The sequence below is a fragment of the Bolinopsis microptera genome, chromosome 6 (genome assembly GCF_026151205.1).
Source record: "Bolinopsis microptera isolate Bmic1 chromosome 6, MBARI_Bmic_1.0, whole genome shotgun sequence".
Classification (NCBI taxonomy): domain Eukaryota; kingdom Metazoa; phylum Ctenophora; class Tentaculata; order Lobata; family Bolinopsidae; genus Bolinopsis; species Bolinopsis microptera.
In genome coordinates this window covers 2475372-2502586 of record NC_087077.1, presented here as the reverse complement: position 1 = coordinate 2502586, position 27215 = coordinate 2475372, and the positions used below count along the sequence as shown (strand labels likewise).

General features: G+C 39.5%; 2 protein-coding genes across 5 annotated transcripts in view; both read right to left on the bottom strand.

The window, feature by feature from the left end:
• The window catches only part of LOC134817001 (uncharacterized), a 39916-nt gene extending 23123 nt beyond the window's left edge, over positions 1-16793 (bottom strand). For 3 of the 4 annotated variants that reach the window (XM_063826062.1, XM_063826064.1, XM_063826063.1), the window contains exons 1-29: positions 16674-16793; positions 15440-15745; positions 12673-12942; positions 12277-12421; positions 12054-12172; positions 11286-11500; positions 10987-11062; positions 10482-10825; positions 10237-10356; positions 10029-10137; positions 9604-9777; positions 8934-9229; positions 8473-8683; positions 8159-8296; positions 7525-7805; positions 7109-7304; positions 6514-6651; positions 6045-6325; positions 5633-5810; positions 5370-5408; positions 4938-5108; positions 2173-2571; positions 1856-2050; positions 1551-1667; positions 1256-1361; positions 930-1094; positions 694-794; positions 376-534; positions 17-175 (exon numbers count right to left, since the gene is read on the bottom strand). In XM_063826062.1, coding sequence (XP_063682132.1) covers positions 17-175; positions 376-534; positions 694-794; positions 930-1094; positions 1256-1361; positions 1551-1667; positions 1856-2050; positions 2173-2571; positions 4938-5108; positions 5370-5408; positions 5633-5810; positions 6045-6325; positions 6514-6651; positions 7109-7304; positions 7525-7805; positions 8159-8296; positions 8473-8683; positions 8934-9229; positions 9604-9777; positions 10029-10137; positions 10237-10356; positions 10482-10825; positions 10987-11062; positions 11286-11500; positions 12054-12172; positions 12277-12421; positions 12673-12942; positions 15440-15745; positions 16674-16752 — 5287 coding nt within the window. In that variant the 5' untranslated portion in view covers positions 16753-16793. Of the gene's footprint in view, positions 1-16; positions 176-375; positions 535-693; positions 795-929; positions 1095-1255; positions 1362-1550; positions 1668-1855; positions 2051-2172; positions 2572-4937; positions 5109-5369; positions 5409-5632; positions 5811-6044; positions 6326-6513; positions 6652-7108; positions 7305-7524; positions 7806-8158; positions 8297-8472; positions 8684-8933; positions 9230-9603; positions 9778-10028; positions 10138-10236; positions 10357-10481; positions 10826-10986; positions 11063-11285; positions 11501-12053; positions 12173-12276; positions 12422-12672; positions 12943-15439; positions 15746-16673 lie in introns of those variants that run through there. The other variant, XM_063826065.1, reaches the window with a different exon arrangement.
• Positions 16794-19060: 2267 nt separating this feature from the next.
• LOC134816951 (major surface-labeled trophozoite antigen 417-like) lies at positions 19061-26854 on the bottom strand. Its single transcript, XM_063826009.1, has 10 exons — positions 26791-26854; positions 26414-26611; positions 26170-26295; positions 21637-21828; positions 21348-21491; positions 21065-21208; positions 20782-20925; positions 20263-20445; positions 19836-20057; positions 19061-19065 (listed from the first exon to the last, which is right to left on the bottom strand). Exons 1-10 carry the CDS (start codon positions 26852-26854, stop codon positions 19061-19063), a joined length of 1422 nt encoding a protein of 473 aa, XP_063682079.1.
• Positions 26855-27215: the final 361 nt, after the last annotated feature.

Here is a 27215-nt window from a genome sequence, read left to right as displayed (position 1 = left end):
AGTTGGCTATTCTTACCAATTGTACACTCAGGGCTATTTTCCCAAACTCTGGATTCAAGACAGCTCACAACTGATCTCCCCAGAAGAACGAAGCCCTCGTTACAATTGAAAGTAGTTTGTGTAACGTTTGTTGACTCCACGACCCCATTCTCAGGTACTTGAACCTCTCCACAATCTTCGGGAGAAAAGACAACATTAAAATTTAGCAGGTATGATTTCTCTTAGACTTAGAGCGAACAGTATAATACGATCACGTAAGGTGAAAGTTTTCATTACGGGGGAAATATAAGCTTTCTGTTTAAAATTTGTTCCTAAATTATCTGACTTATCCACCATCGAAAAAGTATCAATTATCCACAGTTGAACATCCATTACCAGGGGTACAAATAGGACTGTCCTCCCAGCTTTCTGACTCCTGGCATGTCAATAAGGATTTTCCAAGAAGGATGTAACCCTCGTTACATTGAAATTCAACGTGGGTGTAATTCTGTGATTTCAAGATTCCGTTTAGTGGCGTCACGGGATCTTCACACTCTGAGGAAATGGAATGATAGAGTATTCACTATTCATACCCCACTCGTATTCACAATAAAAATTACCCACGTCGAAGTGGATTTTATCTTCTTACAATCTAACGAAAAAAAAAGATAAAAACAATGCACGAAAATAAAGGTTGATTAGACGGCGTCTTACCAAGTGAAGTGATAACCACTTCAAACATTTTTACAATTCCATTGTCTTCCAAATTCGGATTACTAATCCTGATTCTGTCTCCTACTCCATCACAGGAAAATCTAAAATAAAGCATTAAATTAATAAAACACACTTGAAACGTTTTTCAAAACAAAACTATTTTTTAAATAAACATCTCAAACCAAAAATACAGTCCATTTAAACATACATGAGTACAAACACAAACATCAGCTTACTTAAATATCTGCTCTTCTTGCGTTAATCCTTTATTTTCAGTGATGCTTCCACAGGATTTAACTAAATCGTCTTCCAGATAAAGATCTACTGTAGTCCCAACCTCTGTTTCCTTGCATAGCTGAAACGCCTCTTCGCTTAACACACACGCCTCATTGTTATCATACCTGATGTTTGTTATAAGGGTCAAGGATTTTAAGATTTGAAGGTTAAATCAGTGATAAGGTACCACTTTTTTCAGATTGAAGTAATCCTCGTTACCTCCAGCGAAGCAGCAAAGGATCCGTATCTTTACCGTGGTTATATTTAAGATATCATACAGACTCACCAGTTGTCATAAAAGACAGTGTATAAGCTAGCGTTGTTTACATAAGTTATTTCATCGAATTGAAAGTCAACCCAAGCCTCTTCAAGTCCATCTGCTGATTGTGCTCCTGGAGGATGGTCATTAGTTTGAAAAGCTGACAGGTAAATAATTATGTTGGTCTACACGGAGATTACAATTGTACGATATTTTGCGTGTTATTGTTTGCCAAAAAAGAGGACATTGTAAACGGTGCCAGACAAGTAAGATACATTTATTCCTTCAATATCCAGAAAAAGAAACCAACTCTTGAACTGACCAGTGCAAGTCGTCAGATCCAAGTCTGCTGCCTGAGTTCCCTCAGCATTGTTACATTCAGGCAAAGCACCGCTCAGTGATATATCTATATCAGTAAACTGGTGGTCTTCCACTGGCTCTGAGGTGACGTTATTCATTTGATTTTAACTGTCATTTACTTTCACTTTCACTTTCACTTTCACAAGACTTTCACTTTCATTAGTGATAATCAATGCAGAAAACCTGTCTAGAGCTGAAAGCCTTCATGATCATCTTTAAAAATGATAACAAGCATAATATGTAGGATGAGGAAACAATTTTACTCACGTGCAAGACATAGAGGTCCATTATTTTGAACGATATAGAAGCTGTCTCCCAGACAGGTGATCACCTTATCACCTCCATTGAAATACCCCGCCTCACACCCGACATCCACCTCACTCATAGACTGTGCTGGGAGCTGACTGGGGACAGCAGCAATCGAGAGATCCCAACGGTCATCAACGCGAATAACCTCACAATCTAGGATTTATTAAGGTTTATATTTTATCACTACACTCTGTTTCGTTGCATGTATAAAGAGTGAACACGTCCCGAGCGTAATTTATCTGTCCAATGTGAATTAAAGAATTTAAAAATCGTACCTGACACAGTAGTTGGACCAAATGAAGGAATGGTCGAGAGAAAAACTAATTCATATTCCCTCTCTTCCTCTCGACACTCACTATAATCCAATACAAATTTACGGGGACTATCCGCATCATTTTGATCTTCTACGAGAGAGTAAAAGTATAACATGAAGTGGTGCTCCAATTCTGTGACGACCATAACTTGATCCTCTGCCTCGCACACTATTGACATTGTGTTGTCGTTACATAAGCTTTCAACTGTTACTCTGTCTTGAAACCAGCTTATCCGAAGAAGGTGTTTGAAATGTTTCCCCTGTACATGTTGAGCAAGGGTGGTGGTTCCAAGGAGATCGAGTCCCTCTTGCACAACTGTCTCCCCGATGGAGTAGGGTCCTACGACAACATCAACGTAATCTGGTAGAAGTATTGGTTAGAAACTAATATTTTAGAATTATTTTTATACAAGTACGTAAGAATGAATTTCGCACAACCTATCGGCTCTATTTTGGCGGTAAAGTATTCGTTTTGAACTTTAAAAGAAACATTCAAGGTTGGAAAGACAAAAGCTAAGAGGTTTAGGTTATTTTCTGACCTTTGACTTTTTTTTGTCCTAAATTTATATTAAAAATTAAAAAATGAAAAGTTGCCATACAACCATTCAAAGGTTGGAAAGACAAAAGCTAAGAGTTTTATATATAGGTTATGTGGTTCTTTTGCGATAGTCAAAACGCGACAACTAGCGCTGGATGGCGACAACTAGCGCTATCCAGCGCTAGTTGTCGCCATCCAGCGCTAGTTGTCGCTATCCAGCGCTGGATAACGCTGGCCAGCGCAAAATATATATGTTCGATAATTGTCGCTATCCAGCGCTAGTTGTCGCCATCCAGCGCTAGTTGTCGCCATCCAGCGCTAGTTGTCGCTATCCAGCGCTAGTTGTCGCTGGCTATGCGACACTGTCGCACGCGATAGTTTGCGATGGCCAGCGCAACTGGCCATCGCAGAAAACAGTTCGATAACTAGCGCTGGATAGCGACAACTAGCGCTGGATAGCGACAACTAGCGCTGGCCAGCGCTGGCCAGCGCTAAGCGATAGCCAGCGCTGGCCAGCGCTGGCCATCGATATCCAGCGCACAATTTTTGCGCTATTACTCGTCAGCTAGCGCTGGCCAGCGCTAGCCAGCGCTAACCAGCGCTAGCCAGCGCTAACCAGCGCTAACCAGCGCTGGCCAGCGCTAACCAGCGCTAACCAGCGCTAGCCAGCGCTGGCCAGCGCTAGCCAGCGCAATGTATCAAAATCATATACTTGTGATATTACTCGGATGATGATTAATCACTTTACACTCGACTGTAACGTGACTTTTTTAACCCATTCTCTGACTCTAGCTGGTTCTGAACGACTTTTCGAAACCCTAACCCTCTAATCTGATCCCAACCCTAACCCTAACCCAATCCTTAACAAAAACATTATATGCTGAAACCCTAACCCCGACGAGAAATTAGACTAACTTCCTTATAAGGCATCATGTAGCCTCCAGGCTCGACAAACCCCGACAAACCCCGACAAACTCCGACAAACGGGGTTTGTCGGGGTTTGTCGAGGGGTTTTGCCTCGGGCCCACCGGCTACATGAGGCCTTCTTGTATAGTGTTTTTCCACGTAAAGCTTGATGACTCCGTCTCGGCTTTTTGTTGGGAGACTCAAAAAAAAAGAAAAAAAAAAAAAAAAAAGCCTCCAGGCTCGACAAACCGGAAACCCCGTCAAACCCCATCAAACCCTGACAAACCCCGACAAACCCCGACAAACCCCGACAAACCCTGACAAATCCCGACAAACCCCGACGTGTCAAGATATGTCGTATCATGTTGGGCCCACCGGCTACATGATGCCTCTTATACGGTCATATCACGTGATCGATACAGTTTTTCGCCAATATCTCGTCAGGAGAGCATTTTAACCCTATGTCATGGGGGTTGATTCGGAATTAGCGTCCGAAAATACATTGCATTGATTCAAGTTGGTTACAACCATCGGGGGCCCTTTTAGAACAATCTCGAAGATCGACTGTAGAGTGATTTAGCACGCTCGATATTAGTATTACTCGTCAGCCAGCGCTGGCCATGAGCGCAATATAAATGCGATATTATTCGTCAGCTAGCGCTGGCTAGCGCTGGCTAGCGCTGGCTAGCGCTGGTTAGCGCTGGTTAGCGCTGGCTAGCGCTGGTTAGCGCTGGCTAGCGCTGGCCAGCGCTAGCTGACGAGTAATAGCGCAAAAATTGTGCGCTGGATATCGATGGCCAGCGCTGGCTATCGCTTAGCGCTGGCCAGCGCTGGCCAGCGCTAGTTGTCGCTATCCAGCGCTAGTTGTCGCTATCCAGCGCTAGTTATCGAACTGTTTTCTGCGATGGCCAGTTGCGCTGGCCATCGCAAACTATCGCGTGCGACAGTGTCGCATAGCCAGCGACAACTAGCGCTGGATAGCGACAACTAGCGCTGGATGGCGACAACTAGCGCTGGATGGCGACAACTAGCGCTGGATAGCGACAATTATCGAACATATATATTTTGCGCTGGCCAGCGTTATCCAGCGCTGGATAGCGACAACTAGCGCTGGATGGCGACAACTAGCGCTGGATAGCGCTAGTTGTCGCCATCCAGCGCTAGTTGTCGCGTTTTGACTATCGCAAAAGAACCGGTTATTTTCTGACCTTTGAATTTTTTCCGTACTAAATTTGATCTTAAAAAACAGTTGGGCCATACTCATAAACCATTCAAACACGTACCCAATTCACAGTCACTCTCTTCAGAAGCGAACCCTGCCGGAGCAGTAAACCCCTCAGGGCATGAAGTACACTCAAGGGTGAGGAAACCACCCGCACTGTAAGTGTTCTCCAGACACAGCACACAAGTGTTGGTTTCTGCTACAAGGTGCTGACCGCCAGGGCAGTCTTGTGCTAGGGGAGGATATAGAATTAGATATTTTTTATCTAAAAACAGCAATTAATTATGAACATTAAATTAATATACTGGTCCTAAAATGAACTGTCAGTTATCCCGCGAAGGTCATTATTTTTCACGGCAGGACTGCGTTAGAGGTGATCAAATAAAGAAAAAACGAGGATCAACGTCCTTACAGTTATGGTCCGTTACAATAAATTGCATCATAACTATAAGCATAACAATACCCAAAAAATGTGCAAAATTGTGTACAATACCTTGTGTATACGCAACCACTTCATATAGCTTGATCCAACCTGTTGGTTAACAAAATTAAATAGTAAACTTTGTAATATTAGTGTCGAGGTAATAATTATTATTATATTCTAAACTTTTAAGCCTGGCGAGTTGCTAACCAGTTATATTATAGTTTGTGATAAGTTTACTGAATTATTATTATTAACTAAAGACATTGTGTTAGTCATGATAATCTACAGTTTGTATTATTTTCAATTGTATTTATTTTTCGATCAGGAATTACCTTCGCCAGACGTTGATTTGCTGAAGAGGACTGCATTTCCTTCATATCCACAACTGATTTGGTATTCTTGACTGGTTTGAGTTAGTCCGTCAGTTAGTTCAATAGTACCACAGTTGTTGATCAAGGTATCGTCTGAGTAAACGTCCACTTGAATATCCGTCCCTTTGTTTTTGCACTCCTGTTATTCATATCGTTTATTCAGTGTTACCAAGAAGTTGTCGTTCGGCAAATTTGTTTGATATGAATTCTATATTTCCTCGTTCAGCTTTGACAGGCAATTATTGCGGCAATATAATGAGATATAATAAGATTCCAGTAAAATTCAAGAATCGTCCTACTCCTAGGCAATTCATTTAATAAGATGAACGGATAACCAATAACCATAATAATATGTCTACGATAATAAACTGACCTGATAATTTTCCTGGCTCACACGACAATAATCTTCCGGGTCTTGACAATAGAACCAGTCTGAGTAGAACTCTTGAAAAACTTGCACCGCGTACAGAAAAACGTTTTTATCCTGGGAAAACTCCACTTTGAACCAAATGTCACTATCGGAGGCGGAGGCTAGGGAGTAAGTAGACAGATCATTGTCTGTAGCATACGACGCCTTTTGGGATAGTGTGGTTATACTTTGTGATACAGATTCTGGCTGTAGTTTCTCTGGTTCTTCTCCGATTCCATATGGCTCTGAAAATGTATTTGATGATGGGCAATAAGAAGTCAAAATTTAAAGATTGTGATTTGTGACAGCCAAAATTCCCGCACACGTATCTTAGGACATGGCTGTGGCTTAGAATGCGGTATTAACATCAAAATTGATCTATAGGTATTATAGGATTGTAAACTGAAGGTTTTGAGAGAAAGTTATCACCAACCCCAATGACTGGTTGAGACCTCAACCCTATCCTCAGTACAACTCGTGGAAGAGCACCCGTGACTGTACAGCCCAGAATCACATTGAAGACATATGTTGTTCGGTTCTTTTAAGAAGTGGTTAGCTTTGCACAGTTCAGCTGATGGGGGTAAATTGGTTTGGGTGGCCAAATATTTGTAAAACTGCGTTACGAAGACAGAAGTGAGACTTTATGGGAAAATAAATATTAAATACCAATAACAATAAATTCTAATATTTATACCACGCTTCGACATCAAAAAACATACCCCAAAAGATATATTCAAGCGTGACCTGGTATGGAAAAAGGTCATTAAATTATGCACCCTGGCCCTATAAATGTAATTCTAACTACTCAGGTAGCTTCCAGCTTAACGAATAAGTTCCTTGGAGACACAACACACTATGTTACACATTCAACATAATATATATTATATTATACTATATTATACAATATCACAATTTTTAACCGTTAAATAAAACAGCGCACATTATTAAATAATTACTAATTTGGACTAATTAAATAATTAAAAGTAATCAAATGAATAAATAAATAATTAATTGCTAATTAAATTTACCTGTGCCCCTCAGAACTACGATTTCGGAAATCCGAAATAAAGACAGAGAGAAGAACCCTATGTACTGACCGACAACATTGCATTCGAAATTGTAAATCTGACCGTTTTGAGTCAAATCGTGTGTTGGGTTCATCTCAAACCGATCGGAAGTTTCAAAACCCACTGATATAGAGATTGATTCTTCGTCTTTGCAGCTCTGAGAAAGGAACTGATAATCGAGATATGAAACGGTTAGGCGGTGCTTGCAGATTATTAGTAATTTATTACCAGTTACGTTATCTATAAGTGTAGGTCGTAGGATAAACACGAAACTGTCCAGTCATCTCATCAAGTTTAAACTCACGTTAAATTGATCGCTATAATTAGTAATTGCTTTAATTAGAAATTGCTATAATTAGTAATTAATTAGTAATAACCTCATAATTTGATATGCTGTGGAGACAGGGCTGTGTAGGACAAAAAAACCAATCACTGAAGAACATTGTGTGAATAGTGAAGCCCCCTATTTTCCAATTTTCTCCCAGATCCAACTGTATCCAGTCGGTTACACCAACCAAATCGGTCACCGTCGATAAGTCTTTGTCCGACAGAAACAAAAGAGATTCTTCGATCTCCTCGATTGTCGTTTTTTCCAGGGCACCCTCAAGTATACTCACAGCAGTGGCTTCATAGTCGATGGTGTATTCAGCTGTTGGCTCTTTAGAAAAATTGAAAATAAACGGATAGTGATCATAATAATTTGAAGTTTAATAACACTACTTTTGTGTTATATATTAAATTAGTGTTAAATCTCAGGACTGTGCTTGAATATAAGGTAAGGACTTGAAAAGATATGGGAAGATCTAAACAATACATCCTCCTCGCAATTACACGCAGAAGAGTCTCTGTTAGATTCTGGAACAATATGGGCAGGTGAGGCATATTTGTTTTACACGTGCCAATAATAAACCAATCAGCATGCCACTATTAACCAATCAAACCCCAGAATCACTGTCACGTGTCAAAACAATACGCCTCACCTCCCCACAACTATTATTGGGAGAAGCTCACCCCACATGCTGGAAGACAGTGTAGTCCTGTCAGAGGAGCAGGTCCCAGTTTGACAACCGTAACTCAGCTCGCCCTCAGGGCAGCTGTGACACGTGTTGCTACTCTCCTCGAAAAACTGGTCAGTCGTGCAGTTCTGTTCTGAGGCGGAGGATATCAGACGTTCTCGATGTTAGTGGTGACATTTTCTGTATTTTACTGATGTACATATTATTATTAATGGCAAAGAACGAAATTTAAATTTTTTTAAAAATAGGGTTATAAAAATAATAATTATTGACAGGACTTATCCTTTTTTAATGACCTGATAAACTTACCTCCTGATTCCACAACGACCTCACATATTCTCAGAGCAGAAGTTCCTGCAGACAGGATGATTGAATCACCCCTCCCGTTACATGTTACAGTGTAGATCTGATCGGCTTGGAGAGTATCGGCAGCTGATATAGCTAGAACCCCACACTCCTTCACCTCAGTTTCTCCGTCGTACAAAGTAATCACAGAATTTATCTCCGCTTCCTTGCAGTTCTGGGATATGGAGAAATTAATTTCATACTTACGGTTGTAATCAGTAGTAAATGACTAGACAGTGTACGGTAAAAAATGTTGATGGACAGATCTGAATTTTTCCAAAGTAACGGGCTAAATTGGTTGTCGTGTCAAGGCTGAAGGCAATAGGCATGTTCCTTTAATTCAATTCCTTATATAATACCAAAGGAATATTAAATAATAATAGTGATATTTTGAGTATGAAGTGGAAAGCTACAACAGTTTATACCTCGTAGTCTCCATTATTCGTGTGACACCCGTACCGTCTAGGAGGATAGAAGAACCAGTCATCCTCAAAAACAGTGTAAACGGTTACATTTTTCACCATATAAAGATCTCCAAGGTTCACTTTCAACCACAGAGAAGGCCCTCCGTACAATTCAGTGCTTGTTAAGGCAACACAAGTGTATAAGTGACGATCAAACGCGTTGGCAGGGGGGAACTGAGTATAATTGTCAGGGATCTCGGGATTCCAGGAAAGTGTGACGTCACCGTTCACCTCATCGTCAGCGACAGAAGTGAGATCTGGGGAGAAAATTGATATATCTTAATTAACAGAAGAATTAACATGGAAAATAGATTCGACCAAATTATTTGCGACAGCTGCAACATGAATGATTACCTGGGGACCTCAGGCTATTATATTTATGTTCATAGAGATTTTGTAGGTTTATAACCTACCAGGACGCGCGCCGAGTTGGACTCGTCGACGGTTGGAGTCGTCGACGGTCCAATATATGGAACAGATATTTTACGAGTATCACCCGTTAATAGAGATTCGGCGGAATGACAGGCTGAGCGCGGCCCAGTAACATGAATGAGTGGAAATATGTATTATCCATAAATCGCAGAACATTTCGACTGAACATATTGATCGATCAGTTTCAATATAATTTTACCCCAGGTAGCGAAGTCAGAGGAGCACATATAAATGTGTTCGGCAAGGTTGGTATCAGGATCACATTCCCATTCCCCGTGCTGGCACGAGTAGGGGAGGCTGTTGTAACGGTCAGGACAAGGCAGGCACACGTGACCAGGGAAGGTGAGATAGTTTCTGTCGGGGCATTCTTGGGCTAAACGGTGACACGGTTAGTGTTTTGTAGGAACTCACTTTAAAGTTGAAGTTAGGAGAGTATGAAAAGTATTTCATTCGATTGCCCCAATGTTAACCATTGGGGCGATGGGTTTGACTGGTCAGATCAATCCATAGATCATAAAATATTTCTAAAAATAAAGGAAATTGAACTCTATCTCCAAGGATCAGGCGCTGGATAACTTTTTCCCGTCCAGCTCGAAGGAGGTCTTTCTCGACATGTGCACTTACGATAATTGCTGATCTGTAACTCGCATATACGGACGTTTCCTGGGGTTTCTCGTAGAACTACCAACATATCTCCAACAGATCTGCATGACACCTTGTAGATCTGGTCTTCCTGAGAGAAACAAAATGTTTACATTTTAACTAACGCCCGATTCCTTGTTTTGATATTTTTCAATGCTAAACGACTGGAAAATAATTTGAGACTTTTAACCTGCGAGAGTCCTTGGTTTGTATTAATTTCACCGCAGAAATATTCATCATAGACTGAACAATCGGAGTCTGAACAGTTTCTCATGACCACCTTCAAAGGGCCGTCATTTTCTTTGCAAGCCTGAAATACAATGATATTTATAAAATTCAAAAGTTTAGACTTCCGCTCTCACCCTCCCACTCCTCCATCTACCCCTCTTCCTCCTCCACATCCCACCCTCCTTCCCCACTTTTTTTCCCACTTACATAATAGTGATCAGCGGTGAGATGACAATTGTCGTAATCGTAATTTCCCCCGTCAAGCCACTGCTCTCTTAGACCACTTGATATGAAGAACATCATGTGAACCTTAACCTCGTCCACAAAATACGGCTTTTCAAAGGCCATGCTGAAGAAAGCGAGGTCATCAGCACCACTTGACTTTGACCAAAAGCAGGTGTAAATGTTGCCGTCAGTTGCAAGATCTGCGCCGTACGTTACGTAGCCCTCTGGTAGACGGAATTGCTCGGGTTCACTCATGTTGTATACTTGTAATTCAGTCATGTCGATTTTCGATTCCGTAACATCAAAGGGCTCCAACATAGGGGGTTCTGTTGGATAATGTAGTTACACTCACAGTATGTCATCTGCAAAGTTGCAAGTCTCCAACATGAAAAATGACTTTGTTATAAGCCCATTCGTTTGCACACTGACTTATGGGCATCTCTGTATAAAAGTGGTATGATAGCAATGACATAAAAAAAGCCCTTACCTTTGTACAAAATAGAAGTCACCTTGATAACGTGACTGTGCTCATGTTTCATTTTTACTGTTATGTTCACCTCTATCTGAGAAAATTTCGTTACGATCTCTAATAAGTGTTCTGTCAAAGGGAATTTGTTGTCTACTGTACTAATGGATCATAAACTACACGGGGATAGAATGGTATCCAAACTTGATTAAAAGCATCCATTTGCATTAATGGACATTTTGTTGTGATAACGTGTCAGAAATAAAAATTTTCCTATTGAATTGATGAGATTTGAAATGGAAAAAAATGTTCATCCAAACTTGTCGTTCTGTCACGTTGTGAATAAACAGTGATACATAGCCGGAGTCACTATTTGAGGGGTCCAGGTACTTCATCTCGAAACTGGGATCATTTGTTTCTACAGGAATGCCATCAATTCTCCAGATTCTATTTTTTGCTTTTCTTTTTGGAAGTAAGCATTTTATTTCCAGTTCCTTATAAAGTTCTCCTGTTATCGCATCGGGGCATTGCAGGCCTGTTAAAGGTTATATATTATATATATTTAAGCAGGGTACATCGTTCTTTACATCGGAAAATACATGTTTTTGCGATTTGGTGGGGACAAATAAAGAATCTTAAAATATATATCCCTGTTATTCATTTAAAGTAATAAATCATTGGCGAAAATTTGGAGGGAATTAATCGTTCATATTTTGTTTCCCGACCAAAATTACCTGGAGACCCGGCCAGCCGCCAGGCTAAATGTTTAAAAGTGCTCAGCTTTTTAGCCGTTTAATATTTTTACCGACCATGCAGTCTGATAAATTGAGACAGCACTAAGCTGTAGACAAGAAGGTTATACTTAAAAAACGTCGAATGTTTTTCAAGGAGAAGATGTTGGTCATTCAAACATTTCAGCCAATTTTTATGCACGCCTATATTTTAATATTTACATATTTTAAAATTGCATATATGGTGATTGGTTAGAGAGGTCAAGGGGCCTTCAGGAGAATTCTTTTGAAATTTTCATGAATATTTAAGACCACCCCCTCCCGTCCCCCTTAAGGAAACCCCTCTCTCTCACTCACCAGACAAACAGGCCCAGTTGGCAGTATAGGAGAATATGTTGTCCTCAGCCGTCACATTGGGGCCGTGAAGTGTACATTTGAGAGTAATAACATCCAGCGTAAAAAAGAAGCAGTTACCGCTGCAATATAAGAGTTTTGATAACATTGAAAAACATCACAACAGACAGTGCGCGGCGTTTATGACGACATGGCCCAGTTTGGGTCTCACTCTGATAAAACTTACTTGTACTCCATGCATCTTTTGTTGCAAATACTGGGATTCCGGTAGGCGTATCGAAAGTCGATGGCTTCTTGAGTAACAGAACCCTTTCTCAATTCCTCCAGTTCATCTCCGCGATAACTTATTTCACGTTTGTAACAAACTTCATCTGGAGGGATATTTTAATGAGTAAATTTTGGGCTGTAAACACTACGCGATCTGTATTCTGTTATTGTTAAATACGTAGCATTTTCAGCAAACGTATAACTGTCTATCCATTGTCCTATCTATTGTCAATATAAATGATCCTTGACTTTCACGACAATATCAACAAAATGATTCTTAAAATGCTTAAAATACTGACAGATTTGTGTCAGTAACTATAAGTTATAACACGCGGCTGCGGGCTGGATTACTTACCAATGCTATCTTGAAACAGGCAACCCATTCGGGCTGACACTAAGGAATATGAACGTGATGTTTCGTTGTTTGACAAGACTGTCCCGAAGACTTTATCGTGTATCCAACAATCATTGCTTTTCCAGTAGTAAGTGAAGCCAATCCGTTTTTTTGAATTTTTACATGTGTCATAACAAGCTACTAAACTTGTGGTCTTCACAACATTATGTTTTTTGGCGTTCAATTCAACTGAAGGCGGGATAAAATACTCCAAACAGTGCTGCAACGTGTCTGAACGAAAGGAGAGGTTAAATAACAGATAACAGCATTTCATAGATGTTCATTTTTAAATGATTTTATCGATGTTAATAAAGCCACAGAAGACAAGTCCACGTGATCTGGATTGACCTTATGAATGCGTATGGGAGAGTCCCGCACAGCCTTATTATTTATGCCCTACGCCGGTACCACCTACCTGAAAGCTTCATTAAGCTTATAATTGAGTATTATGGAAGCCTCAGTGTCCTAGTTAAGTGCAGAAAATGGACATCCAGAACATTCTGGTATGAGCTAGGCCTGTTCCAGGGAGACCCACTGTCCGTGATCCTGTTCCTTATAGTATTCAACATCCTACTGGAACTTCTAGCTGTACTGTGCAGTCAAGTTGGGTATGAGCCAAGCTTCAGTGATAGCAAGACCTCAAAGAAAGCATTTGCTGATGACCTAGCCCTATTGTCGAAGAGCGAGAAGGAGATGAAGAAGATGTTGAAGGTAGTAGAAGAGTTCCTGGACTGGTCGAAGAAAATGAAGGCTAAACCATCGAAGTGCCTGTCTATGTCTATGAAGTGTACTGGAGGAAAGTACAATACCTATGATGCAGAGTTTGTACTAAGCGAACAACAGGTGCCGTCCATTATCCAAGCACCAATGAAGTTCCTAGGAATGTACATGTATGTAGATCTTGAGGTGAAGGAAATTCGGTCCATGATTAAGAAGAAGTTAGAGGACCTTTTGGAAACAACGTCTAATGATGAAATCACCGGTCCAATGAAGGCGTGGGTGTATAACCACCTCATCATTAGTAAGATGTCATGGGGGTTTACTGTTTATAACCTACCCATCACATTTGTGAGAGAGCTTGAGGCACTGTGTAACAGATACCTTAAGAAGTGGCTAGGGATTGCGCATCCTTGTACCACCACCGTCCTCTACAGGAGTAGAGACCAGAAAGGATTGCAGCTGAAAAACATCTGCACTGAGTACAAAGTCATCCAACTTATTAAGGGACACCAACTTTGTAACTCAAGTGACCCCTACATCAAAAAAGTGTACTCTAACCATAAGGCTATTGCACACACACAGAAGATGTGGTCTTATCCCAAAGAGCTGAAAGACCGTCAGCGCCAACTTTACTTCCAAGAGTTAGTTGGAAAACCTGCAGTTGGTACAACTGGCCTCGGGTATGAGACAAGATATGAGGACACATCAGAGAGGAAACTGCTAACCAACATGGTGAGGACCTTTGATGAAGAGACACTTATTTGTTCACTTTTTGACAAAAAGCGGCAAAACCTCTTTCTCACATGGGAAAATACAATGACATTTGACACCACGTGGAATAACCTGATCTATCAACTTAGTCCGGAACTGTTAAAGTTTCATGTCAATGCTATCCATGACACTGCGTCAACACCTAGCAACCTAAAGCTTTGGAATAAAGCCGTTTCAGGAAACTGTAAACTCTGCAGCAAACAAGGGACACTCAATCATATCCTCACGTTCTGCAAGGTTGCACTGAGACAGGGACGTTTCAACTGGCGCCATGATCAGGTCCTACGTGAAATCATGAAGACTGTTTCATCACAGATTGAAGAGTTTAATTCCGACATCGCCAAGGAATCGAAGAGGGCACCGTCGGTCTTTCACAAGGCAGGCAATAAGCGCGAGAAGGTTACCTTAGCTGACCCAACTCATCATAAGACCAAAAGATATTTCTTTTCAGATGCCAACGACTGGAAGATAATATTTGATGAGGATGAGAGACAGAGGAACTTCCCGCAGCACATTGCAGCTACACCACTAAGACCTGATGTAGTGATCTATTCAGATAAAGCAAAGAAGGTTTATCTAATGGAGCTGACTTGTGGAAATGAGCAGAACTTTGCTGATCAAGAGAAGCGAAAGATGAAGAGATATCAGCAGCTGACAGAAGAGATAGAAGCCAACGGATGGGCTTGCAAGCTCCAGACAGTAGAAGTGGGAGCTCGAGGCATTTACAACTATAGCCTCCCAACCTTTATGAACCACCTGAACGTAAACAACAAAGAGAAGAAGAAGGCCTGCATGAAGATCGCTGAGATCAGCCTGAGGGCATCGTATACCATCTATTTGTCCAGAAACAATACCATATGGACAGATGATTGGGAGTTAGTCAAGAGACCAGTAATAGCATAGTAGGAGCGTAGAATGTTTGGGCCCAGAAAAACATGTTTAATACCGCTATGAACCCGTCATAAGCCGGGGACTACTATGAAAATGATGATGCTGTGTTGTTGAAAGACCTTCGACCAATCAAAGATGTACCTCATCACGCCAAGCAGTTATGCTTGTAGGTGAATATACACTTATAGAGTACAACAACTTTATAACACTCCTTATGCAGCTTAAGAACCCGACAGCTTAGAAGGATTTTAAACTTTAAGACTTTAAATTTAAGTCTCCTTTGAAAATTGGCGTATACAATACATCCCAAATTGACGCTCTTTTCCTGACTATAAATTGAACCAACCTCTGTAACTCCAATATTGACATGTCGTGTTGTAAGTCCAACTTGGAAGATGACTAACCAGTGCGTTTTTCTCGTCAATAAAGTAATCCGTAGTAAACCCGGTCCAACCAGGCCACACATTGCACGTGACATTGTCCATCACTGTATTATCGCACGTGACGAATAAGCACGTGGAGTTGTGATAGCACTCGCGGATCAGATTAAGCGGTTTTTTAACTTCTGTGAACACGAGGGCCTCAATCGGCTGCAACTTCATTTCCGGAGTAGGTGCAAACTTTTTACCCCAGGTAAAACAGTCGCTCAAATCTAAAAAAGTTAGTTACTAGCGAGTTTAAAACTTGATGTTGACAATGATCATAACAAGTCTGCAGTTAAAATTTGGATGGTTTATTAAATTTTTGAACTCGTTGTTATCTTTGGAAATGGAAGTGATGTTCTGTATCGCGGATATCCAAATCCATCAGCAATATTAAATTCGATTTCATTGGCGATTTGAACGATAGAAATATGTACTTACCCTTGTAAGTTGTATTCGCTACTGATATATGGATAATTTCCGGTTGGAACCGGATATTATCCATATAATATCAGTATTTCAATCATGAGACTAATAAACAGCGAACTACTCCGTTATTTGTATTCGCTAGATAGAAATATAGAAATATGTACTTACCCTTGTATTCGCTATATAGAAATATGTACTTACCCTTGTATTCGCTAGATAGAAATATGTACTTACCCTTGTATTCGCTAGATGGAAATATGTACTTACCCTTGTATTCGCTAGATGGAAATATGTACTTACCCTTGTATTCGCTAAATAGAAATATGTACTTACCCTTGTATTCGCTAGATAGAAATATGTACTTACCCTTGTATTCGCTAGATAGAAATATGTACTTACCCTTGTATTCGCTAGATAGAAATATGTACTTACCCTTGTATTCGCTAGATAGAAATATGTACTTACCCTTGTATTCGCTAGATAGAAATATGTACTTACCCTTGTATTCGCTAGATGGAAATATGTACTTACCCTTGTATTCGCTAAATAGAAATATGTACTTACCCTTGTATTCGCTAGATAGAAATATGTACTTACCCTTGTATTCGCTAGATAGAAATATGTACTTACCCTTGTATTCGCTAGATAGAAATATGTACTTACCCTTGTATTCGCTAGATGGAAATATGTACTTACCCTTGTATTCGCTAGATGGAAATATGTACTTACCCTTGTATTCGCCTGTATCCGAAGAGTGTATTTCAGCCAGCGTTAACAAAATGGAGATGACGACTATAAATCTCACCATCCTTCAAACGTAAAATTTTATGTAAAACATAGCTTCAGAAAATCTCAGGATCGCTGAGATTTTATTTGACATTGTACCAAGTACAGTGGTCAGAGTATGAACGGTTTGAGAACGCCTTTTTCAACAAAAATTTTTTGTACATATTCGATCTATAAATCATTTTAGAAGCGGTTGGCACTTGGCAGCCTGCAGCCTGATGATTTGTTTACAAATTTTCAAATAGTTGGCTCATATTTAGCGCTATCGGCTATTTAATTCGGCCTGTGTTTGGTTCCAAAGTAATGTAATGTGTAAATATGTTATGTTAAGATCAAAACCATTTTATTTGTTTGAACATTTCGCATGAGTACAGAGTAGTCATAAGTGTAATGATGAATTTATTGCGGCCGCGGGCACCCTGTCATTCGGTCATCCTACGACCTACAGCTCAATATGCTCATTTTCATGGCGTTACCATGACGTGTGCAGACTCGGTTGATCAGAGGAGCGATACAGTTTAACCGAAAATATGCGCCAACGTAGTAAATTTGCGGATTTTTGTTACTTATTTAGTAAAACTGAACGGCAAACCGAGTACCGACAAACCAACGCGAACGATGCAAAGGTTTAAATAATGAAACAAACTGGAAACAAACATCAAACAAGTTATATGCCGCGCGTTTTTGCATTCTGGTTGCACTGCGCGGCGGAAGAGTGTAAAATTACACACGTGACAGAGTTGCACGTGGGCTACGTTTCAAAACTTTTACACGTGTTTAAATTGTAAGTACAAGTTTCTTTCAAAATTACGTTGTTTAGTAGTGGAACAGCAATACTTAGGTAATGGGACTACTGCAGACCCTCTACCGGCCAAACCTTGTTAACAAAATTACGTTGTATGTAGAAAATCAAATTCATGTAATGATAATAATAAATAAAATGAGGGGCACCGTTATTTTGATCCAAAGTGTGACAAGATCCAGAAGTGAGAAGCGAAAAAGGTTATTTTATTATTAATTAAGGCGTGTAAAATTATTTTCGCCGGTATTTTGTCATGTAGAACCTCCTACAGCCTTTTTGGATATCATCGATTTTCGCGAATCTCAAAAATTGCAAGCTATCTAGACCCTAGAAATAAACGTCAATTTACATTGTCATACGTTGTATGACCCGCCGCGCACGAGTGCGCGGCTCCCCCTGTATCGTCGAAACTCTACAGTGAAGCGACAGTGGGGGTCAGTGTCAGGGGTTCACCACGTGATACAAAATTTACAATGCTGGTTTGGCTAGTAAGTTGTGTCCAAATGGCAAATACCTTTGTTTAAGATTGAACTTGAAGATACGGCGGACACAGTAATTTTAAAATGATCCATGGATTTTGATTACCGATACCAATTCTTTGCGCAGTTTACAAAATATGACAAGCGTTGTTTTTATAAAAATAAAGTACTGAAGTCCTAATCCATATTCAAACTGTAATTTTGAATAAATTATAAAGTTTCTTATTCATGTAGGTAGAAAAGTAAAAATGAAACTATGGTATAGCATTTCATAAAAGTCAAACTTGGTATTTATCATCAGTGTTGCTTGATCACGAAATATTGATAAAATATCGCATTTAAGAAACTATAAAATAAATTGTGCAAATAGAAATACAAATAAAGAACTGTAAATATATCCATTATGAATCAAAAGGTGTGAGATTAAACAAATTCAAACTCTACCTGCCCTAATTGTAATTAAAATTTGGTAAACTCTCAATAAATCTGGAATTTGGTTGGGAGTTAAAAGATATTTTTCCTGAGACGTGACTGGTAGTGGTAGCAGCGAATGATCATTAATAAATCAGCTTCCATCATTGACCAATTTAATCCCTGAAGCACTGTCAAGTGTCAAAACAAATATTTTTCACCTCCCCGTTCTAATCCAGATATTTGAAAAAAATATTTGTGTACGATAACATTATAAAATAATTGTGATATTATGACGAAAAAGCGTTCAAAGTCTATCATTGTCTTGAAAAATGAAATGAACTCCATTTATAAAATATAATCGCGACAAATAACATTTAAACACTGACATGGTCCATAAAACATAGCCGATGGGCAATTATTCATTGTTTATACTCCAGCGTAACGTTTAAAGAGTAAGGAATGGAAATTCATATTTCTTTTATTCCTATCCTAAAATTAGTCTTCAGTTGGAAGAGTTTGATATTCCGTCGTTCTGGCCAACTATCGATATCTGAAAGAAGTAAAGCTGTGTATAATTATAAATGAAGTACCAAAGTAATATCACATAGAATTTGGGGGTAAATTCCTCTTTCTAGTCAATCTGGGGAAATTAAGCTTTATAAAGTTAACCACTTAAAGTTAAGGTATCAGAAAACTTTTGCAAACCTTTTCTTAAGCATTAAGCTATATCACTTGTTGGACTATCAAAGATTGCAGTGAGCAGTAGCAATAATAGGTCTTCTGGTGGTTTTGTTGGTTCAGTATTCATGCGCTGCACAAAAACCTGATGGAAAATGTCATCAGTAAATTTTAGTGTAAAATGATGTATCGTTATTTCGAGTATACCCGTTGATTTATCGAAAATAAAGCATGATGTCAGATTTGTGCTTCATCTGCCCCAATCCATAATTACGAAACCATGGTCAAGATTCACTTATTTAAAATTTCGTTACCTGGAAGTCAAGATAGAGACAGGATTAGTTAAAAGGTTCTCCTTTATTTTTCCGTCAGAGCTTTTGTAGTTCATGATCATTACCATTTACAATTTTCTATTTATTAATTGTATCTTGCATTTTGCTTATGCATGATACAATTAACATTCTAAATTATTTTAATAACGATTCTAAGCGATAAAAAACATATAATTGTGAGTAATCTAGATAATAATTAAATGTTAAAGCAACATCGTGAACAAAAAACATTCCCATGAGTTTTGCTGCACGATATCACACCTTAATTAATCAACTTAATAATAAACTATAATATTAACTTTTTTATACATGTTGGGAGACGTATAGGTTTGTTGGGGACCCATTCTGGAAACAACTGACCTTCTTTCTCTAATCCGATATTAATTGGTTGTTTTCGTACCTGTTTTTACACAACCAGAGTTGGTGAGACAACAAGTCAGGTTCAGCCCCCCGTTCTGACAGGTCGCTATCATTTCACTCTTGTTACAGTCTCGGTTAGTGTACTTTCTCTTGCACTTTAGCTGGATAATGTCACCGTGCTTCACTGGTAGTTGAGTCAGTTCAGGTTCCATGATTGATAGGTTCTTCCATGAAGGATCCATTGGTATTACAGTGCACTTCGCTGTGAAAATATTAGAAACGTTAATATATAGATATGAATGCATTAAAATAATTTATAAAATAATCCTTTTTTTTTCGTCATAGAGGAATTTTACCTAGCTTGCTAGTCTATTGCACGCTCCTCTCCTATTCAGGAAGCTTGAAAAGAGCGCCGCGCACATAGATTGGCGAGCCAGGTAAAAATAAGCGAATATTTGTTTTTTCACCTTTACAAGAAGGTTCCGGGTCAGCTTCAAACTGAGAATCGTTCAAACAAGTCACCGTATTGTTGCCCACAATATCATGGTCCGGTTCTCCACACTGAACTGTCAGCACTGTCCCCGGTATCACCGGAAACTTCGTTACAGTGATCATGTCACTCCACGTTGGATCCAATGCCGTGCACGATTCTGGGATGAGCAAAAACTGATCATTGAATGGCATAAATTAAATTATTACAGAATATTTTTGTGTTAATTCTGAGAAAGATGGCATTATAAAGCAATGAAAGGCATTAGTTTGGTCAAATCAAACGGAACATATGCTATCAGACTTTCAACTGACTAAGGCAGGGTTTATAACAGCCATTACTGCTGTACGGCAAGTTAAACAAGGAACTGAAACTACTAGGTTCCGTACAGACTCAACTCTGCACCCATGTCAATATGTTCATTATATGCAAGCCTCTTGATTTATTACATATAGCCATTCACTGTTACAATGCACTAGAATTTAACATAACTTACCACAAGAAGTCCGCTCTGTGTTAACTTGCTGTCCCTCTTCACAATCAGTGCAATCTGTAGCACCGGCAGCACTGTAGGAGTTTGCCCTGCACTGATCACATTGGGTCATCTTACCATTTCTGTAGTATCCAGATTTACAGTCCACTGAAATAAATAATATTAGTATACTTAGCTTGAGGAACAGAATTTAGAGATGATACCAAGTTAGATCCAGTAATATCAATATTAGATTAATTTTGTTAGAAGTTAAAATCAAAGAAAGTTCATATGATTAGTGACTTACTACAACCAGTTCTTTCTGTGTTAACTTGCTGTCCCTCTTCGCAATCAATACAAGCTGTAGCACCGGCAGCACTGTAGGAGTTTGCCCTGCACTGGTCACATTGGGTCATCTTACCATTTCTGTAGTATCCAGGTTCACAGTCCACTGAAATAAATAATATTAGTATACTTAGCTTGAGGAACAGAATTTAGAGATGATACCAAGTTAGATCCAGTAATATCAATATTAGATTAATTTTGTTAGAAGTTAAAATCAAAGAAAGTTCATATGATTAGTGACTTACTACAACCAGTTCTTTCTGTGTTAACTTGCTGTCCCTCTTCGCAATCAATACAAGCTGTAGCACCGGCAGCACTGTAGGAGTTTGCCCTGCACTGATCACATTGGGTCATCTTACCATTTCTGTAGTATCCAGGTTCACAGTCCACTGAAATAAATGACATTGGTATACTTAGCTTGAGGAACAGAATTTAGGAATAATACCAACTCCAAGTTAGCTTCAGTAATATTAATATTAGATGAATTTTGTTAGAAGTTAAAATCAAAGAAAGTTCATACGATTAATGACTTACTACAACCAGTTCTCTCTGAGTTGACTTCTTTCCCTTCTTCACATTCAACACAGATATTAGCACCCTCGGAACTGTAAGTGTTGGGTTTACACTCAGTGCAATCTGTAGCACCGGCAGCACTGTAGGAGTTTGCCCTGCACTGGTTGCATTGGGTCATCGTACCATTTCTATAGTTTCCAGGTTCACAGTTCACTGAAATATATAATATCAGTATACTAGTTTATAAAGAAGATATCAGTATTTCCGCGTCATGATTTACAAAATTATAAGTTACTTATTACAAATTATTATTAAGTTACTTTCTTTTACTTGACTGTAAGTTCTTGAATTATATTAATATTATGTTAAGCCGTAGTACATACATATTACATTACACTGGATCGAGCTTACACAGTGTAATTTCCTCCAGTCTGCGCCGCGCGCCTATATAAACGTACGCGGCGTAGACTGGAGGAAATTACACTGTGTAAGCTCCAGTGTAATGTAATATGTATGTACTACGGCTTTATGGTGTAACTGTATTATGGTTTGATATCGAAATTTACGATACTGTCTATTAAAGCACTAGCATTAATCAATCATACTGGCTATGAATGCATTTGGTGGTTCTACACAGCAGAATGATGGAGTGACATGCAGAGCCACGTTATTAAGATTAAGCTCGTATAATGGCTTTAGAATCTAACCTGGAATACACTCCCAAGTGGTGGTTAAGTATTTGTCTTCTCCAGGACAGGGATCTCCAAATTCCTTATTTGTTGCAGATACTTCACAGGAACTCTTCTCATTACACTTCCCTCTCATCACCTGAATATACGGTAAATTATCAGAAATGCAATTTGTGTATAATCCCTCACTCAAACTGTAATTCAAATTGTATTGGAAAGGCGATTATTTATTATTGTCAATTCCTTCATAGCACCTCAAGTGAAGTTTCTGAGATACAGTCTCCATTGTAAAAACAACCACAAGTGTTATTATTCGAGTAAACACCATAGGCTGCATACGTGATATTTATCACCCCCTCGCCACAGTTGATTGACAACGGAATTTTGCTATGTTCGCATGCCTCTGCTGTGTAAAGACCTGAATTCATGTTTTAAAGATACAATCTACAGAGTTAAAAATAGCCCCCTCGGCCCTCCCGGTCCCTTTCCCCTACAAAGTTACCGTAAGATTTTAATGCTAATATAAATATAAATTTCAAGCCGGAACGGCACATGAAATGCCACAATAGTAATAGTATTTAAGCAATGACTTACTGTTCTCCATCTCTGTCATTTGCAGTCTTACTAGTACTAACAAAGTTAGCACAGAGAAAATTTGTATCCTCATTGCGTTCGCGTGAAATCCCGTCATATTCACGTTAGTCCTTCAGACCAACGCAATCAAACATTTTCTGCAGATCAGTCAACGGCATTAAAGAATAACATCTTTACAAACAATAATTTTAAACCATGAAACAAATTAGAATTGGGTAGGTGGGTAGGTGGGTAGGTGGGTAGGTGGGTAGGTGGGTAGGTGGGTAGGTGGGTAGGTGGGTAGGTGGGTAGGTGGGTAGGTGGGTAGGTGGGTAGGTGGGTAGGTGGGTAGGTGGGTAGGTGGGTAGGTGGGTAGGTGGGTAGGTGGGTAGGTGGGTAGGTGGGTAGGTGGGTAGGTGGGTAGGTGGGTAGGTGGGTAGGTGGGTAGGTGGGTAGGTGGGTAGGTGGGTAGGTGGGTAGGTGGGTAGGTGGGTAGGTGGGTAGGTGGGTAGGTGGGTAGGTGGGTAGGTGGGTAGGTGGGTAGGTGGGTAGGTGGGTAGGTGGGTAGGTGGGTAGGTGGGTAGGTGGGTAGGTGGGTAGGTGGGTAGGTGGGTAGGTGGGTAGGTGGGTAGGTGGGTAGGTGGGTAGGTGGGTAGGTGGGTAGGTGGGTAGGTGGGTAGGTGGGTAGGTGGGTAGGTGGGTAGGTGGGTAGGTGGGTAGGTGGGTAGGTGGGTAGGTGGGTAGGTGGGTAGGTGGGTAGGTGGGTAGGTGGGTAGGTGGGTAGGTGGGTAGGTGGGTAGGTGGGTAGGTGGGTAGGTGGGTAGGTGGGTAGGTGGGTAGGTGGGTAGGTGGGTAGGTGGGTAGGTGGGTAGGTGGGTAGGTGGGTAGGTGGGTAGGTGGGTAGGTGGGTAGGTGGGTAGGTGGGTAGGTGGGTAGGTGGGTAGGTGGGTAGGTGGGTAGGTGGGTAGGTGGGTAGGAAAGTTGTCAATGATACGGTATACAGAATAAAGCAACGAAAGGAACCAACGGTTGAAGACTCTAAATGACCTTAGTTTAAGATTGAAAATACGACGGACACAGTAATTTTAAAATGATCCATGGATTCTGATTACCGATACCAATTCTTTGCGCAGTTTACAAAACATGACAAGCGTTAATTTTGTAAAAATAAAGTATATTGAAGTCCTAATCCATATTCAAACTGTAATTTTGAATAAATGATAAAGTTTCTTACTCATGACCATGTCGGTAGAAAAGTAAAAATTAAACTCTGGTATAGCATTTCATAAAAGTCTAATTTGGTATTTATCATCAGTGTTGCTTGATCACGAAATATTGAAACAATATCGCATTTAAGAAACTATAAGATAAATTGTGCAAATTAAAGAAATAAAAATAAAGAATTACAAATATAACCATTATGAATCAAGAGCCGTGAGATTAAACAAATTCAAACTTTACTCGCCCTTAACTTTAAGTTGGTAAACTCTATAAATCTGGATTTTTTCTGAACGATATTTTTCCTGAGACGTGACTGGTAGTGGTGGCAGCGATTAATCATTAATAAATCGAATCAGCTTCCATCATTGACCAATTTAATCCCAGAAGCACTGTCAAGTGTCAAAACAAATATTTGTCACCTCCCCGTCTTAATCCAGATATAAAAGAAATAATATTTTTGCACGATAACATTTAAAAAAACGTCGCAAAATATGTCAGTCTCTTGAAAAAGAAGTAGAGAATGAACACCATTAATCAAATGTAATCATGACAAATAAAATACTAAACACCGACATGGTCCATAAAACATAGCCAGTTGGCAAATTCATTGTTTATACTCCAGCTTATCGCTCAAAGAGTAAGGAAAAGAAATTCATATTCCTTTTATTCCTATCCTAAAATTAGTCTACAGTTGGAAGAGTTTTATATTCCGTCATTCTGGCCAACTATCGATATCTGAAGGAAGTAGAGCTTTTTAAATGAAGTACCAAAGTAATGTCACGTAGAATTTGTGAGTAAATTTCTCTTTCTAATCAATCTGAAGAAATTAAGCTTTATAAAGGTTACCACTTAAAGTTAAGGTATCAGAAAACTATTGCAAACCTTTTCATAAGCTGTCACTTGTTGGACTATCAAAGATTGCCGTGAGCAGGAGCAATGATAGATCTTCTGATGGTTTTGTTGGTTCAGTATTCATGCACTGCACAGAAATCTGATGGAAAATGTCATCAGTAAATTCATGCGCTGCACAGAAATCTGATGGAAAATGTCATCAGTAAATTTTAGTGCAAAGTGATGTACCGTTATTTCAAGTATGCCCGTTGATTCATCGAAAATAAATCATGATGTGTGCTTCATCTACCCCATCCAAGATAATTACGAAATTGGTCAAGATTCTCTTATTTAAAATTTTGTTACCTGGAAGTCGAGATAGAGACAGGATTAGTTAAAAGGTTCTCCTTTATTTTTCCATCAGAGCTTTTGTTGTTCATGATCAGTACCATTTACAATTTTTTATTTATTAATTGTATCTTGCATTTTGCTTATGCATGATACAATTAACATTCTAAATTATTTTAATAACGATTCTAAGCAATAAAAAACATATAATTGTGAGTAATTTAGATAATATTAATAATTAAAGCAACCTCGTGAACAAAAAACATTCCCATGAGTTTTGCTGCACGATATCACACCTTAATTAATAAACTTAATAACTAATAAACTATAATAATAACTTTATTATACATGTTGGGAGACGTCTAGTTTTGTTGGGGACCCTTTCTGGAAACAACTGACCTACTTTCTCTAATCTGATATTAATTGATTGTGTTCGTACCTGTTTTTACACAACCAGAGTTGGTGAGACAGCTAGTCAGGTTCAGCCCCCCGTTCTGACAGGTCGCTATCATTTCACTCTTGTTACAGCCTCGGTTAGTGTGCTTTCTCTTGCACTTTAGCTGAATAATCTCAGCCGTGCTTCACTGGTAGTTCAGGTTCCGTTATTGCTAGGTTCTTCCATGAGGCATCCATTGGCATTACAGTGCAGTTAGCCAATGGTTCTGAAACAAATCGGATATATACGAGTCTTTTTAGTAATCTTTCGGAAAATTAATTTATCAATTATTAATTTATCAATTACGGTATTGAACGGGCAATCAACTAAAGGTGAAGTTATGAAAGGTGAAGTTATGAAGGGTGAAGTTATAAAGGGAGAAATAAATATTCTTGGTTGATGGAAATCTATGAATTCCGCGTGTTTTAAAAAGTCGAATTACCTTCTTTTACTTACCACAAGCAGTCTGGTCGGAGTTGACTCTTTCTCCTTCCCCGCATTCTATACAAGAAGTCTTGTCAGCAGGTCTGTAACTGCTGGCTCCACAGGGAGTGCAGGAACTAGAACCAGGCTCACTGTAGCCTGGGGACCCCAGGCTAATAGAATTCATAGAAGCTGCGGCGGAATGACAGGCTGAGCGCCGCCCAGTAAGTCGTTCCACACAGCTGTGTTTTTAAATGTTTTACTTTCTTTTACCTACCACAAGCAGTCTGGTCGGAGTTGACTCTTTCTCCTTCCCCGCATTCTATACAAGAAGTCTTGTCAGCAGGTCTGTAACTGCTGGCTCCACAGGGAGTGCAGGAACTAGAACCAGGCTCACTGTAAGTGTTAGGTTCACAGTCCTGGCAAGTGTTCAGCTCAGAGTCAGAGTTCTTGTATGTGTTAACCGGACAGGAAACTGAAGAATAAAATAAGATATCAGTATATCCGCGTGATTTACAAAAGTAAAGGTATAAATTAAGTTATTTTCCTTTTGTTGAATTATATCAGTATCATGTTATTGTTATGGCGTATAATTCTGGTTTGATATCGAAACTTATGAGCTTGGCCTTGATTTCCCTCTGTAGCATTAATTACTAGTAGTAGTATGGAATATGGATGTATTTGGTGGTTCTACACAGCAGAATGATGGGGTAGACATGCAGAGTCACGTGATTAAGATTAAGCTCGTATAATGGCTTTAGAATCTAACCTGGAATACACTCCCAACTGCAGGGACAAAAGGATTTCGCGATTATTTTGGCCAAAAATCGCGGTACCGCGAAATTTAACAGGCTATACATTAAACTATACATAAAATTTGTCGCGGAGAATGGGAAATTTCGCGATTTCGTACATGCCGCGAAATCCTTTTGTCCCTGCTCCCAAGTGGTGGTTAAGTATTTCTTTACTCCAGGACAGGGATCTCCAAATATAGTATTTTTTTGCAAATACTGCACAGGAACTCTTCTTATTGCAACTCTCTTTCATCACCTGAATGTGATTAATGATTAGAAATGCGA

Bases quoted from the DNA above. Each gene is read 5' to 3' on its own strand.
- LOC134816951 (XM_063826009.1), bottom strand. From the start codon at position 26,854: ATGTCTACCCCATCATTCTGCTGTGTAGAACCACCAAATACATCCATA. The intron at 21,829-26,169 runs GTAAGTAAAAGA...TATATATTTCAG, and splicing joins CTCCGACCAGACTGCTTGTG to TGAACTGTGAACCTGGAAAC. The intron at 21,492-21,636 runs GTAAGTCATTAA...CATTTATTTCAG, and splicing joins CTCAGAGAGAACTGGTTGTA to TGGACTGTGAACCTGGATAC.